The sequence below is a fragment of the Canis aureus genome, chromosome 14 (assembly GCF_053574225.1).
Source record: "Canis aureus isolate CA01 chromosome 14, VMU_Caureus_v.1.0, whole genome shotgun sequence".
NCBI classification, from domain to species: domain Eukaryota; kingdom Metazoa; phylum Chordata; class Mammalia; order Carnivora; family Canidae; genus Canis; species Canis aureus.
In genome coordinates, this window is record NC_135624.1 from 64811464 (window position 1) to 64827906 (window position 16443).

Genomic DNA, 16443 nt, shown 5'->3' on the forward strand with positions numbered 1-16443 from the left:
TTAGAAAGTTGGAAACGAGGAGTTACCAGATATCAAAAGAAGCATCCTAGCTGGAATATGGCTGTTTTTGAGGAGCAGGGAAATGGTAAAAGGCAAGAGAACCGCAGCTTTATACAATTCCTGTGAAATGATCATGATTATTTAAACCGGGTATGTTTATTAGCTCTGGCTAAAAATAAAATTAAAATGGAGAACAACTAAGGACATTTGAATCCCTTTCATGTTGTCCTCAGGACACGATAGTTGAAATAACTGCTTACAGTGGATGGGTACACTCTTGGATGTTGCACATTCTTCTAATAGGTTTTGGCTTCTTGTTGACCTCACAGAAGCTGCGGTGAACCATTTTATTATCACTCTTCCTACGGCATCCGTATTTAGTGTACTGGAAACCTAGGAAAGGAAGCACATTTCTTTGGATTTACTCACTTATTCATTCAGTTACATATTTGGTCATTCACTCATTCAACAACTATTGACTGATGACATGGGGGTGGGGGGGCAGGCACTGTTGTAGCTGCGGGAGGTCCAGAAGTCAATTACATAAACAAAACTCTCAACTTTTCAGGGCCTACGTTTAATAAAGATTACAAATGACTAAACAGCAGCTGTGAATGTGCGAATGAACTAGGCCCCGAGCACACGCACCGTCCGTGCGAGGGACAGGTTTGACAACCGTTGCGACAATACCCAGGATGCAGGCTTTTAGAGAGTTATGTAAATAATTTACTGTAGAGGGCACCAGAGGGGCACAGAGGGGAGGGTCTCAACTTAGTTGGAGGAGGGGCAGGGACTGCTCACAAGAGCTGCACTTCTTGATCAGAATCTTGAAATTTACACAGTACTGGGAGAGAGGGAAGCACATTTTTAAAAAACTTTCCAACCTACAAAAATGTTGCAAGGAAAGCACGATGAACATCTGCATGCCTTGAGTCTAGATTAACCTTGTATTACACGATACTATATTTGAGGTACACACACATATATTTTTACATATGTAATAGGTCATTTGTAATACGCAATATATATAATATATGTAAAATGTTGCGGAACTATTTGAGAGTAAGTTGCTGGCATCCTGACCCTTCCCTTCTAACTACTTCAGCATACTGCCCATAACAAGCACATCTACTACATAATTTTAAAAATCAGAATATTTAACAGATAGAATACTCTTATCTAATATATAGACCATATTCAAAATTTGCCAGTTGCCCCTAACATGTTCTCTATAGCAATGTTTTTCTGATCATGGATTATGCTTGTCAGGGAATTAAGCAGGAAGTTTCTGAGCCTCTTTATCTTGAATATTTTCGAGATGTACAAGCCACTTGTTTTAAAAAAATGTCCCCCAATTTAGTTTTGTTTAATGATAAAAATGCAGCCTCCTAATGATTAGATTCAGGTTATGCACTTTCAGCAGGAATAATACATAAACGATGCTGTGTCTTCAGGACAACACATTAGGAGGCCACAGGATTTAAACTGGGAAAATAATATAAATTCTACTCATGCGGTCATTCAGCCATTCATTCAAGATTACCTTAGAATGAAAAAAGAGAAAAAAACAAATTAGTTGACTATTAAAAGACTTTTTCACTAATCTTCCCTTCCAAAATTACGAAGGAAACCCGGTAAGGAAAGAATAGATGTGGCAGACATTTATAAAAAGGTGTATCTGGCAAGCCTTGTAACTGGGTAGATGCTGAGGCAGCAGAGAAGGGAAGATTCAAATTAAACAAGCATTTTATAATGGATTAAGTGTCATTTTAAATAATTAACTAAAAACATTTATGGCCCCTCCACTTCAAAAAAAAAAAAATCCTCTTTACAAATGTGTCCTTGAATTTTAAATTATAGAATAAACGGCTGACACAGGCTTTCCTTACTCTAATTTTTTTGCTCTTGGTTACTCAGCATCAGTGCTCAGCCCTTTGCCTTCTCCTGCCTGTTGGGGAAAGTTCTGTCTAGGCTTGCTCAGCCCTGGAGCATCTATCATTCAGAACCAGAGGAATGGATGAAGTGAGAAACTGAAAAACTCTGAGGATGCTTCATGGACTTCCTTGAGAAAGGGCAGAAAGGCAGCCCAGTGCACTGAGAACGTAGCCAGAAGCTGGAACACCCAGGTCTGTACACTAGGGTCTGGGCAAATGACGTACCTGTCCTCAGTTTCCCAATCAGTACAATATAGGCAATCACACTGCTGACCTCACGAGCCATTTTGAGTACTGATACACTAACAGAGCATGTAAAACACCACTTGCTCCCTTTGGTACAACTAATAGCTCTTTCATTACTAAAAGAAATGTGCTGGTATGGAAAGTAAAAGTGGAGAAGAAGAAAGGCCAGAACCACAGGACACTGAATGTGGGAGGATTTGGGAAAAAAGCGAAGTCATTAAACGTACCACCATGTGAATAGAAGACAAAAAGAACCTGAGGAAAAAAGACAAGAGAATTTCAAGGCTGTGATAAACGGATTCTCATCCTTTGTAGATTCAGAGACTTCAGTAAAAATGCTTGGTGCTTATGTTTTAGTTGTTATGTTTAGTATTTCTCAGACTGTGGCCTCAATGAGAGGCAATCTTTAAGGTAGAAGCAGGATAACTGGCTTTTCTGTGAATTACTTTGAACGGGATACGTATGTTCAATTTTTACCTCCGCCACAGGGTTTGGAACACTGAGACCAGCTCTTCAAAGCCCACTCAAAAGTATCTAATTCTTCCTGGATGACATTGTTGCTGCTGATTGTAGGTGCAGAATCTTCATGGATGATGTACTTATAAGTCAGGCTGGAATGGGTATCGTTCTCCTGAGGTATGATCTAATGTACACATGAAATAGATAGGTAAGTCATCGGAAGGGGTTTATATTTCCAATAAAAATTATAAATATTTCAGAATAGCACTCTTATTAAAACTGGAAAACTTTCACGCGGTTTCTAAAACTATAATGGTTCTATCAACAAAAGTATAAAAATATGCCCTGTTTAAGGAAATAAAAAGGTAAATATATAACACTTTGACCATAAAAATATTAAAAAAACACACTGATATGAGATTATATAATAAAAATAATAACTTTATAATAAGATTCACTGTGGGGATCCCTGGGTGGCGCAGCGGTTTGGCGCCTGCCTTTGGCCCAGGGCGCGATCCTGGAGACCTGGGATCGAATCCCACATCGGGCTCCCGGCATGGAGCCTGCTTCTCCCTCTACCTATGTCTCTGCCTCTCTCTCTCTCTCTCTCTCTCTCTGTGTGACTATCATAAAATAAATAAAAATTAAAAAAAAAAAAGATTCACTGTGGATTTCCTTAACTTATTATATATCTTCTTGCTGCATTTGAAAATTATTCTTTAAAATAACTGTTTGGTCATGATGATAAAGGTAAATAATGCTTCCTCCAGCATAATGTACACATTATGGAAAAATACAAAGAAAATAAAAATTATCCATGATTCTACTAAACGAGAGAAAACCAAAGTCACTTCTGTTGTTTATTTGCATATTGCCTGGTGTGCGCGCGTGTGCGTGTACACATATGCTTTTTAGGCTTTGCTTATTTCACTTAACGTGTCATGTACATTTCCCAAGATAGTCAATATTCTTTGAAAACATACTTCTCAATGTCAGCACAGTGTTTAATCCTAAAGGTAGCATGCATTATTTAGCCATTCACTTGTTAATAAATACTTGTATTGGTTAGAATTTGTCCCCCACCTTTGTGGTGATTTCTGATTTTCTTTAGTGAGCTAAAGGGTACGAGTGCTTTTTATAGCTCTTATACAAACTGATGAATAACCCTTCAAAGTAGTTAGAACAATTATTACTTTCATAATGAGGGTATATGATGAAAAGGGCCCCATTTGGCACTACATACTCTATAATTTTCATCTTTGTTAATTAAACAGGCAAAAGATTGTTATTTTAATTGTTATTTATTTGATAAATAGTAAAGTCTAATTTTCTTGGTTTATTAGTCACTTGTATTCTGGCTGCTATTCTCTGCAGGTTTGTGTCATGCCTTCTTTTTTATTGGTATATATACCTTTTCTTCTAAGTAATTTATGTAATAAGAACATTAATCCTTCTTTTATAATAAGCATTGCAAATATATTCTTAGTTTTTTTTATTTGCTCTTTAATATTGTTTAGGGCAACATACTCTTTTTTTTTTTTAAATAAGCTTTTATCGACTTTCATATACTAGCTTTTATAGGATTATGTCAATTATACAAAGGGAAAAGCATGTGCAATTCACTAGTTTTTTTACACTAAATTTTTAGAAATAGCTTTTGTTTGAGAAATCAAGTAATATTAAACCGGATAGAATGAAGGATTTGCTTATCTGGGTTCCTTTCGCTTTTTTTTCCCCTTACTCTTTGATTTTATATTCTAGCCAGATGCCTAATGCTTTCAGTCCCAGCCAGCTACTTGCCATGCTCCAGAGCTCCCAGCCTGGGGTTCCAGCCCTTTAGAGAGGAAAAGATAGAGCACTGCTCTACATTGTCTACAACCCTACCGTCCTAACTACAAGTTTCCTTGTATCTCTGATTCACCTTGTTCCCTGCAGTCACCCTGCTATCAGTGCACAAAGCCTTGAGGTAGGCTATCATGGTGGTTAGCAGCAGGGCTCTGAGGCCAGACATCTGTGCCACTGGAAAAGAATGCAGTGTAATTATATGAGTGAAATGGAGCTTCTGATCTCCAACCATTCAAATTTAATAAAATTTTGATTAGTATATATTTTTGCTATAAAATTATATAACCTATGAAATAGAATGACAGAAATAAACCTACATAACCATGCACAATTAATTTTTGGCACAGATGAAAAGATAATGGAAAAAAAGACGATTTTTTTTCAACAAAGGTACTAGAACAAGTCATTGTAGTGGATTTAAAAACATGTCCACAAATACTTTGATATTTTTCCTCTCAATGAGTAGGGCTTAATTTGTCTCCCCTTCAGTGTGGGTTGGATTCAGTGACTTGCCTCCAGCAAACAGACAACAGCCGCATAAATGGGATGTTACTCCCAAGTGATAAGGACACTTAAGGAGTCTAAGGAGAGGCTCAGATAGTGAAGAACCCAGGCCCACCAGCCATCACATGTAAAAGCTTAGAAGGAATCTTCTGAGGCCTTCCAACAGCCCTGTGACTGAGCAGGCAAGCAGATATCCCCGGTGGAGCCTTGGGGTGACTAGCCACAGCCAAGACCCATCTCATGAGATGCCCTGAGCCACATCTAGCCATTTAAGTAGCTCCCAGATACCTGGCCCACAGAAACTATGCAATAATAAACGTTGCTTTGTGTTTAGCTAAGAAGTTCAGGGCAATTTGTTATGCGGTAATAAGTAATTTAGGCATCCATATTCAAAACTAAAAACCTAACATCATACAAAATTTATATAAAAATCACCCCCAAATGTAAAATACAACACTATAAAACTTCTACAAAAAATAAGAAAATGCTTTAACATTGGATTAGGCAGGAAAAAATATATATATATAGAAAACACCAGAATCTTGATCCATAAAAGAAAAAATTGATACATTAGACAACAGGATAGTTAAAATATTTTGCTCTGTGAAAGACACTAGTAAGAGAACAAAAAAAACCATTAACTAGAGGAAAATATTTGACAAATCACATATTTCATAATGGATATATCAAGCATATATAAAGAACTCTTAAAACTCAAAAAAAAAAAAGAAGAAGAAGAAGAAATAACCCACTTTAACAATGGGCAAAAGATTTGGACACTTTGTCAAAGGGAAATAATTTTCAAAGAAAAAAAATATTGAGTGGGAAGATTCAGTTTCAAATGAGGATAATATTTTCTACAGAGAAAATATTCAATAAATTCAATAAATATTTGAATACAGAATACAATATTTTTCAAACCACGTAGATGTCTTCTGCATTCATCCTTGAGGGAGTAATAGAGTTGCCTTGCTGATATTAAAAACAGTAAGACTGGACAGACATATAAGGGAACTTTTGGCAGGTGGGGGTGGGGCAGCAATGAATAACACAGCGAAGGACAGTGATCCCTGTGGGAATAGAAACAGGCCAGGTCCCGGCTTCCTGATAGGGTCAGGTTCTGGGTCCTACACAGGAAGCAGGAGCCCAAGCCATGCCAGCAGTCTCAAGGAGCTGAGGCGATGGAGCGTGGTGTTTGGAACTTGCAGACAGGGCTCTAAAAACAGGGGGGGCTGCACACAGGGGTGGCCCAGATGCTGCATGTATCCTAGACCAAAGGCTGGTCTGTGCATGTCCAGGCCAAGTCACCACACTGTCTACCAGCGAGTGTCTGCTGTGGGGCTGGGAGCAGGACCAGAGACACCGAAGGTCGGGTCGGACATGGGAGTTCTTATCTAGCCAGATGACAAGGCTCATTAACACTTCAGATATTCAGTTAAGGCATCAGAAAGGCCATGCCATAAGAATAGGGACAGAATTGAAACAGACCAGCCCTAACAAAGAATAAATCAAGCTTCAAAGATCAGGAGGAAATGACAGCCAGAACAAAACCCAACTGCCTATAAAAGAGGCAACATAAACCAAATGTCCTACAATTTGCCATCCATAATGTCCAATGCACATTTAAAAAATGGTAAGGAGCAGGAGAATGTGACTCATAACCCAGAAAAAAAGTAGCTTGTAGAAGCAGACAACATGAAGACACGGGATTTCAAGGAAACGGTAGACATAATGAGTAAAATATATGAAAATCTCAGCATAGTAATGGAAACGATTTTTTTTTTTTTTTAAAAAGCACCAAATGGGAATTCTAGAAAAGAAAAGAATACCATCTGACACGAAACATTTACTGGATGGGCTCAACAACAGATTGGAGATCACATAAGACAGTCAGTGAACTTGAACATGGCTCAATAGTAATTATCCAATCTGAAGAACAGAGAAAGGGTGATTACAGAAGGATGGACAAGCCCAGCAGACGTGCGGAACAATTTCAACTGGTTTAACATATGGGTAAATGAGTCCTAGCAAGAGCGAGAGATGGGGTAAAACAGACTTGGCATAAAATGGAAAATCAACCCAAATTTGGTAAAAACAAAAAAATTCACCCATCAACTAAAATCACCAATTGCTTGGTGAACCCCAAGCCAGATACAGACAAAGAATATCGCAAGCTAAGCATATCACAATCAAATGGCTAAACAAACAAGATGAAACGAAAAGATAAAGAAAATATCTTTAAAGAGAAGCCAGAGAGAAATAGCTAATCCACATACAGAGCAGCAATATGAACAAGGCTGACTTCTCATCATAAGCGATGGGTTAGGAGTCAAAGATGGTGCCTTCATGTTGGCCTACTTTGTTTCTACATGGCAGGCTGAGACCCTTTATCTCAGAAGCCTGCTAGCATCACACTCAAATTTTCACATTCCCGGTCCCTTTAAATGTAGCCCCAACAGGCATATTTTTAGCCATTTAGAACCTGCCTGCTTAGCATACCCCTGTGAAACTGAATTCGACATTTGCTAACTATAAGGGAGACTGTGGCTCTAAGGACCCCAAGCTGCTGCTGCTCTTCGGGAGCTCTCAGAGCAGACTCCCCACTGCTGCTGACTGACAGCACCTAACCAAAAACACCCCTCCCCAATCCCTTCTCTCTCAGGAATTGCCACGTGCTTCTCTCCTGAATGGGGGAGGCCCTACATGTAAAGCTGCTAAGGCGTCAATAAAGCTTGTGTGGGGATCCCTGGGTGGCGCAGCGGTTTGGCGCCTGCCTTTGGCCCAGGGCGCGATCCTGGAGACCCGGGATCGAATCCCACGTCGGGCTCCCAGTGCATGGAGCCTGCTTCTCCCTCTGCTGTGTCTCTGCTTCTCTCTCTCTCTCTCTCTCTCTCTCTCTCTCTCTGTCTCTCTTGAATAAATAAATAAAATCTTTTAAAAAAAATCTATCTCATCTTTTGTCTGTAATAATGGATTACTAAAAGTCAGGAATCATACTGTTATTAGGATTATAATGTACTTAAAATATATGACAACGTTGCACAAAGAGTAGAGAGGAGCAAATACATGGAATTATAAAAAACAAGCAGTTAAATATTCAACATTCAAGGTAAAAGTGTTTTCAAACAAATAAATTATAAAATTATAAACTAAATCAACTACGCACTGAGACTGTAATACCACATACCAAAACGATAACAGGATCGTGTAAAGGTCCGTCTGTGTGAAGAGTTTCGATATCATCTTCAATGTTGTAGTCCCATTCCACACCAAGATCTATGAAGGTCCGCGACTTGGCTTCCTCCCCTTTGCCATTTAAAATATAGTGGCCTGTAGCTTGGTTCTTAATAGCTGAAGAGAAATGGGTGACCAAAATAGATTTTATCATTTTACAAGTTCAATGACCCCTAGTAAGTCTATCCCTGCCTATAAACGGAAGACTGTGTTTATTAGCATCAAAGCAATCCAAATGAGCGTTAGTTCTGATATGACTCGCATTGCCTTCATCCAGCATTCCAAATACTCAGGAAGCACGCCTACCTGGTCAAAAGCAATGGCCAGATGGTTAAATAGGAGATGAATATTGACAAATAGGCCCATTTGAAAGCACTGCCAGAGAGGTTAACAGTTTCTAAGCCACTCCTGTATATTTCCACAGAAAGTGGGGAACATTTTGATAATTATGGATTCTTCTATAATCATTAACACAAAACGTTTATGCTAGGATAGCACATAACATAATGGCTTCTTTACTGTGTATCTCTTTCAAGCTAGTGAAAGTATTTATTGGTATCCAACATAATTGAACTAATTTTTAGACCAACAAAAAATTAGTTCTTATGTTTGTAAAATTCCAAGGCCGTGTCCCTACTTCTATGGATAGAAAAAAGCTGATTACTGGTAATAGAGTTCTTAATGCATTATTGATCTACTGTATATTATTTAAAAATGCTTTCTCTAATGAATAAAACATAGCAAATGGGATTTTAAAATCTGGAGTTATTACCAGTGTATAGCAAGTTAGAAAATACAATTTCATGTTACTACCATTACTGAAAATGTATAGAAAACAGGAGCAATTTTAGGTAAATACATTTATTCCTCTTGAAGTTTTTTAAACTACTGTAATGACGGGGATGTCATGTGGCTCAGTGGTTGAGCATATGCCTTTGGCTTAGGGCATGATCCTAGAGTCCTGGGATCGAGTCCCATGTCAAGCTCCCCACAGGGAGCCTGCTTCTCCCTCTGCCTATGTCTCTGCCTCTCTGTCTCTCATAAATAAATATATAAATCTTTAAAAAATAACCCTACTCTAATGTTTCCAAGGATAATAATCAGAATTCTTGGACAAAAAATAAGGAATGTGAATTACTGGAAAAAGAACTATGCTGACTGAGATCATTAAGGAATCTAGTAGTGAATTTAATTTAAATACTAAAAAAAAAAAAAAATTCTGTGAAACACCACAAAACACTTCATTCTTAAAGTCACACATTTAAAATAAAAGCAAATCTGAGACAAATTTACATGGGGTTGACAGATGATGCCTTCATATCAGAGAGCTTCCTTGTGCTTTAACAGGTCAGGGTATATGTGGAAGTCATGTTTATATTTGTACATACACTTTGAAAATAAACCCCTTTAGAATGACATTTTTATATGATTCTTTCTTAAAAGAGGAAAAGAATCTTCTTTTGGAAATTATAAGCAGCCATGCAAAAGCATCTGCATGTGCCAGTCAGAAACTGGACACATAACGAATATTAGGAAAATTTTCACTAGACTAGTAAAATTCACATATGGTTGCTTTTCAGTAAAATAACTTAAAATGCAATAAAAAAGTAAGGACAGGCATACAGCATGGCATCAACCAAAATATCAGAACTAATTTGCCAACATAAATATGGCAAATTTTTCTGATATTCTTCCTTAATTTAGTGCATTTTAGTGACAACTTTATTTTTCTCATCCCCTAATACAGAGCAAAAGCACATAACAAACCATTAAATACCCTTTTCTTCATATAAATGATGAACCAACCCAGGTTTCACCAAAAATTGAAGCTCTATTTTTGAATATTTTTTTGTTTTAAAGAAAGGAGAGTGGGGAGAAATGATCAACAAAGAACACGCGGTAATGCACTTACATGTAATTCTGAATCTTGCATATCTATGTATATACATACATATACATATATACACAGACATCTAAACACATATATATTTTTATATATATGATTGCTTTGATGTTTCTCTAAGGGCATGCTAGAGCAAAGCTGGCAGACAGAAACACTTACCAAGAATATGAGGGGAAGCCTCGTCTTCTTGGATTAACACATGTCTAGCACCAGGGGGTATATCAAACATCTTAAGGTACCCTTTGCATGTGTAGTAAATATTGGAGAAAGCAAAAGAAGAAAACAAAAGCAACAACCATGGTTAGCCGAGCATGAAATTCTTATTGCTCCTGCACGCAGAAGAGGGCATCCATAAACTCAAAGAAGCCGTTTCAGAAATTAACTTCAAAGCATTGGTAGATTTTGTGACAACTGGCATGAGATTAGAGGAAACCCTTTTTTTTTTTTTTGGTATTAAGGAAGGGCGGAGTTAATCTTATTTCTAACCTATCCATCATTTATCTTATATTGAACTGTGAATTGGGTCAACAATTCAGGCAAATACTGTGCTCTCCTTTGTCCCTCTATGTAATTTTAGGTTTTTTGTTGTTAAATTTATTTATTCCTTCCTTCCTTCACTTATTCATTTATTTTTATTTGGATATTGTTGACACACACAATGTTACATTAGTTTCAGGTGTATAACACAGGGATTCATCAAAGTTTATTCATTATGCTATTTTAGTTTTCTAAACCACCATTTTGAATTGCGGCCAACCTCTGATGTCCACAGTTGATGAACTTCTGGCGAGATTTTATCTGTCTATATGTTATTTTAAAAGCTCAAGGGCAAGTATAGATAGCTAAACTTCCAGTTAATGAAACATCCTCATATGTAAAAGCCTGCTTTGTTCTAAAGAAATTACAAAAGAAAGATCAGTGAGTGGCTTTCATTTTTCTTATCATCAGCCATTAGTTTTAAAGCCTTGAACAAGTTTTATTATGGGAAAGTCTTAAAATATATTTTCTAGATTTGACCAAACTATTTGGTTGGAAAATGCCTGCAAGATATGTCATACATTGCCATAAAAATGTGCCCTACACTCAATCTTCTAATCCAGGAATCATGAAATCAATACGCTTAATGGATTGCGTTGACTTACAAAATTTTCTACCAATCCTTTTATAATCTACGTCATATAAAACAAATCTTAATGTTATCCATCCTAAAAATTATCTTAAGATCACTTAGAATTAATATCCTAACTATAAGTCAACAATAGGAGACGTAGAAATCAAGATGTTATGTCCAGGAAATATAAATTAATATAGGGAGATTATGCAACTGACACCGTACATTATGAAACATCTAACTCACATACTACAGGAGGAGTCTGACAGAAATTCAGTTATAAATACACAATTGCTGATGTTATCAGAAAGAAATATGTTTATTTCTATGTGGACAATAAACATCTACCTATGGGTAGATTTACTCAACTTTTTTCACAATATTTATTATTGTTTTAACTCAATGGCATAGTCATGCTAGGGTCAGAGTTTTCAGTACCTGAGCCTTGGGTAAAGCCCGTGAGCTGTAGCCTGTTTGTCTGAGTATGCCGTGGCTAGAATTAATGTATTTAAGATGCCCACCAAATACAGCAAAACAGCTTGATGCCATTTATGGATGCCCATCTTTCTGCAGTTCACTACAACTTACCCAGTACGTTTTTAGCTTCCCTTGTTTCAGCAAGAGAAATATTACGAGCTCCTTTGGGTAAAATGAAGGCGCCTCTTGTCTTCCCTTAGATAGAATGTTTTTAATTAGTGAAAGTTTCATGTTTATCAAAGTCTTGTTGTTTCATTGACTATACTATAAGCTATATATATTCTATTAGGTAGGATATCAGCTAGTTTTATGTATTGAAGTCAAAATGCATTTTTAATAGTTAGCTAATGCCAATAAACAGTTAATAGTCAATGAAAGTAAGACTAAGACTGAATGAGAAATGATAAAGGTGATTGGAAGTTGAATACTTGCAGATTTCATTTTCCAGCAACTTGAATTCTGTATGGCACCTCTTGCTTAAATGTTTCCCTGTTGGAAAACGTTAATTAGTCTATTGAGTGACTACAATGACAACATTAGTGCAAAGAAATGGATGTTAGGTTATCTCTGAATAGGCTGAATCTGTATGCCTGATGAAAATCTTTCTTCTCTTCTGATCTTGATTTGAAGGTTTAGTCTAATTTTTGAGGGATCTGGAAAAAAAATTCATTACGACCTCAGACCAGAGAATGGATGATTAAGAGATGAATGATTAATGGCAAGAACTTTTTTCTTTACATTCATTTACTCTGGAAATGAAATAATAAGAATAATTTTATACCAAAAAGAATAACATAGCTGCCACAGAGAAAGCACACTTCATTGCTTCACAATAAGATAAAGGAAATTATGTCACCCCACCAAAACCATAATATATCATTTTAATTCTGTGTACTTTCCTAAAATAATATAATCAGCCAGAAATAGCAATATTTGCTTTTTTAACTGTTTAACCATTGACTGATCACACAGGAATATAAAAAATATCAGTAATGAAAGACACTTTGGAGTGACCTAGCTCTGCCCCACTACGTGTATCAAAGAGCAAGACAGGTGTGCACCTGGCTTGCACTGGGGCAGCTGAGGTATAATGAGAGTACAAAGAACTGAGAGAAATACTGAAGACTACCTTTTTTATTATTATTTTTTTTATTTTTTTATTTTTATTTTTTTTTTAAGACTACCTTTTTTATACTTCCTCTTCTTCTAAAGGGGAAAATCACTGCCATGACAATGTGCTCAAAGTGAATCACATTTATTATTTTAGTTTTTGTTTTATTTATTCTACTGGAGACTGTACCAACTACATAGGGATGATGTAAGAGAAGCTTCTCAAGGGAAGCACCATATCAAATTTATCTTTAAATGCTGAATTCCCAGGGACACTTTCCTAAGAAATGCTTATTGAATAACTAAATAATATTTGTTACAAACTAAAAAGATCATTCAGTAATAAATGTTTGTATCCAAATCTCTTACAATAATTCCAGTGAATAATTAAGAAAGTATTCATGTTTTACATATTATTTGTGCTTTTTTTTTTCCCATCTGAAACTTCACTGTATGCCTAAGTCCATCCACCTGGACACTGACTCTTAAATAAACACTAACATTCACACAGACAAGCAGTTATACCTCAGGGTTGTTTTTCATTGTACTTCAATTTTGTGTAATATAACACTTCTAAAATTACATGAAATATGGGCTCTAGATTTGTAGATTTATAAATAGGATAACCTTGTTCAACTTTAAAAGAAGCAAAATGAATGCAATATTTTACAAGTTGTATTTAAAATTTTGTGATTTTTTTTAACTTCTGATCAACAATTTATGTGAACAGAAAATGTAAAAAAGGCATCAATTCTAGTAATTAGGTCTAATGTGTTTTATTAAAAACAAAATAGGGGGCACCTGGGTGGCTCCGTTGGTTAAGTGTCTGACTTTTGCTTTCTGCTCAAGTCAAGATCTCAGGGATCCGGAGATCAAGCCCTGTGTTGGGCACCACGCTGAATGGGGAATCTTCTTGGGATTCTCTTTCTCCTTGTCCCTCTCCCCCTCCCCGCCTGCATGCTTGCTTTCTCTCTCCCAATAAATAAATAAATTAATAAATAAAATAAAATAAATAAAATAAAATAAAACAAAACACATATTTTAGCTAACTACTATAATTGATTTGATTTTATTTGTTCCTTATCTAATTTACTAGACGATTTTTCATCATAGGTGCTACGGAATATGATTTCAGTCCAAGTGTTTTTGGTTTGGTTTTTATTTCCTTAAAAGGTAATTTGGGGGCACCTGGGTGGTTCAGTTGGTTAAGTGCCTGCCTTCAGCTCAGGTCATGATCCTGGGGTCCTGGGATCGAGTCCCATGTCAAGCTCCCCACTGAGTGGTGAGTTTGCTTCTCACTCCCCCCTCTGCCTCTCCCCATGCTGGTGCTTGCTCTGTTTCTCTCTCGTGCTTGCTCTCCCTTTCTCTCTCAAATAAATAAATAAAATCTTAAAAAAAAAAAAAAAAGACAAAAGGCAATCTGAATAAAAACAAATCAGCAGCTAATTTTTTGTTATATTTATAGAGAAAATGCTACATTGCTAAAAGGAGTCTCAAAAAGTACAAATCATAGGGAATGATACCAAACTCAGGAGAGACCTCATCTTACCAAGCTTCCTGGGAGTTCTGGTAAAAGTCCCCTTTACTGTTCGACAGTGAGAATTATCTCCTCCACAGACGCCACACTTATCCTCCACTTTAGTAGAACCGATTTCTTTATCACAGCCCACTTTCTGGAAAGAGAAGATGTTAAATGTGGCTAATCTTCACGTGTCAAGTAAAGGTCAGCATCCGAGACAAGGACAAGCCATCTGTTTCATCGTGAGCCCACTGTGAGGCAGTGTGTACCAAACCTTGACTTTAGTTCTGATTTTTTTTTTTTTTTTAATGCCTGTCTTTTTGAAGAACAACCATGTAGTCAAATGACTTATACTCTAGGTTAAATTCTACCCTAGGATAAATTTCCCCAGTCTGATGAACTATTTACCCCATTGCACATAGTCATGACCCATCAAACATTTATTAAGCCCAGATACTGTTGTTGATGCTGAGAAGACAAAAACTAAGATGGACTTTTTCCCTTGTTGCTTTCCTATTTCAAAAGATAAATAATAAAATGGTGAGCTGGGCATTAGCACAAGCTTTACAAGCTGGCTAGTGATGCAAAACAAAATTTCATGAAACAAAAAATAAACTGAGATGAAATCAGAGAGGGAGACAAACCATAAGAGACTCTTAACTCCAGGAAACAAACAAACTGAAGGTTGCTGGAGGGCAGAGAGGCAGGGGGATGGGGTAACTGGGTGATGAGCATTCAGGAGGGCACATGATGGAATGAGCACTGGGTGTTACATGCAACTGATGAGTCACTGGGACACGTGGGTGGCTCAGTGGTTGAGCATCTGCCTTTGGCTCAGGTCATGATCCAACAGTCCTGGGATCGAGTCCCACATTGGGCTCCCCGCATGGAGCCTGCTTCTCCCTCTGCCTATGTCTCTGCCTGTCTCTGTGTCTCCCATGAATAAATAAAATAAAATCTTTAAAAATAAAACAAACTGATGAATCAGTAAACTCTACCTCTGAAACTAAGAAACGCAAAACAACTTTACAAAGCGCTGCATTTCCCGTGGGCCCCGTAGAAAGGCATTTCAAAAATGCAAAGGGATAAACACAGAACCATGGAAGTTGTAGGCTCAGGCAACTGGGTTCAGAGAGCAGCGCGTGAGCCACAGCGGAGCCCATGGTGCAGCCCACGGAGCCAGCACTGTGCCAGCGGGCGGAGCAGGGAGAGACGTGCACGGCGCAGGCCCGAAAGGCCTCGAGTATCAGGTGGAGTCAGTATTTTCACGTGGATTTAACAAGGAGCCGCTGAAGGTTTTCTGAACTGAGCTGGGCCCCTTCACGTACACCAGTGGGGGGAAGGGGCCGAGCTAGGCCACCACACTCCTGAGCCCGGGATGGAAACTGGCAGAGCCGCCGCGGAGCACCTGCCTGACGCCCCAGACACCTCGGGGTGAGACACGGACAAGAGTCAGAGGCTACTGTCAGGGGGAATCGATTTCAAATGTGAGGTGTCTGCGTGCTTGAGATTTATTACTGCGACACTCGAGTGTGCTGAGCCAAAGGCGACACAGACAGGAGCAATGTGGTTTCCTATCACTTCAACTTGTGAACACGAACAAGACAGACAATTGGCTTTTTTTTTTTTTTTTAAATCTAAACGGGGTAAAACCCAGTTTTTGCATCTTTGCCTTTTCTGTTCTGAGGTGGAATTCGGTGTTTAAACTTAGAATCAATTGGAAAGTAAGAGAGAGAGAATTTATTATTTTTTAAATGCTAAATACATTTAGCATTCATTTTTGGAGAAGCCTCTGTAGTGTAAAAGTAGATGACTCCTAGTAAAATCCTCAAAGCAAAGCCACTGTACATCCCCAGCTGTTGTATTCCCAACCTGGAGGTATCAGAGTAACTTAGAAAAGGCACTTGGCTGGAAAATGCGGGGAAACCATATATAAATCTAGATTCTGCATATGGCCAAACGTTGATTTGAAATGTGAAATTTCTCCCACATTGAGTTCAGGCCTACTCAACTAGTCCTGGATTCTCATTTTATTTTATTTATTTATTTTTTTAATAATTTCTGAACTTTTTTTTTTTTTAATTTTTATTTATTTATGATA

The 16443-nt window shown here is 37.5% G+C and overlaps 1 protein-coding gene across 4 annotated transcripts in view; it reads right to left on the reverse strand.

Annotated features, from left to right (window-relative positions):
* Positions 1–16443, reverse strand: part of ADAMTS3 (ADAM metallopeptidase with thrombospondin type 1 motif 3) — a 261150-nt gene that overhangs the window by 13832 nt on the left and 230875 nt on the right. For all 4 annotated transcript variants that reach the window (XM_077848318.1, XM_077848321.1, XM_077848319.1 and 1 more), the window contains 5 exons: positions 14373–14496; positions 10285–10365; positions 8176–8339; positions 2658–2823; positions 261–393 (listed from right to left, as the gene is read on the reverse strand). In XM_077848318.1, coding sequence (XP_077704444.1) covers positions 261–393; positions 2658–2823; positions 8176–8339; positions 10285–10365; positions 14373–14496 — 668 coding nt within the window. The remainder of the gene's footprint in view (positions 1–260; positions 394–2657; positions 2824–8175; positions 8340–10284; positions 10366–14372; positions 14497–16443) is intronic.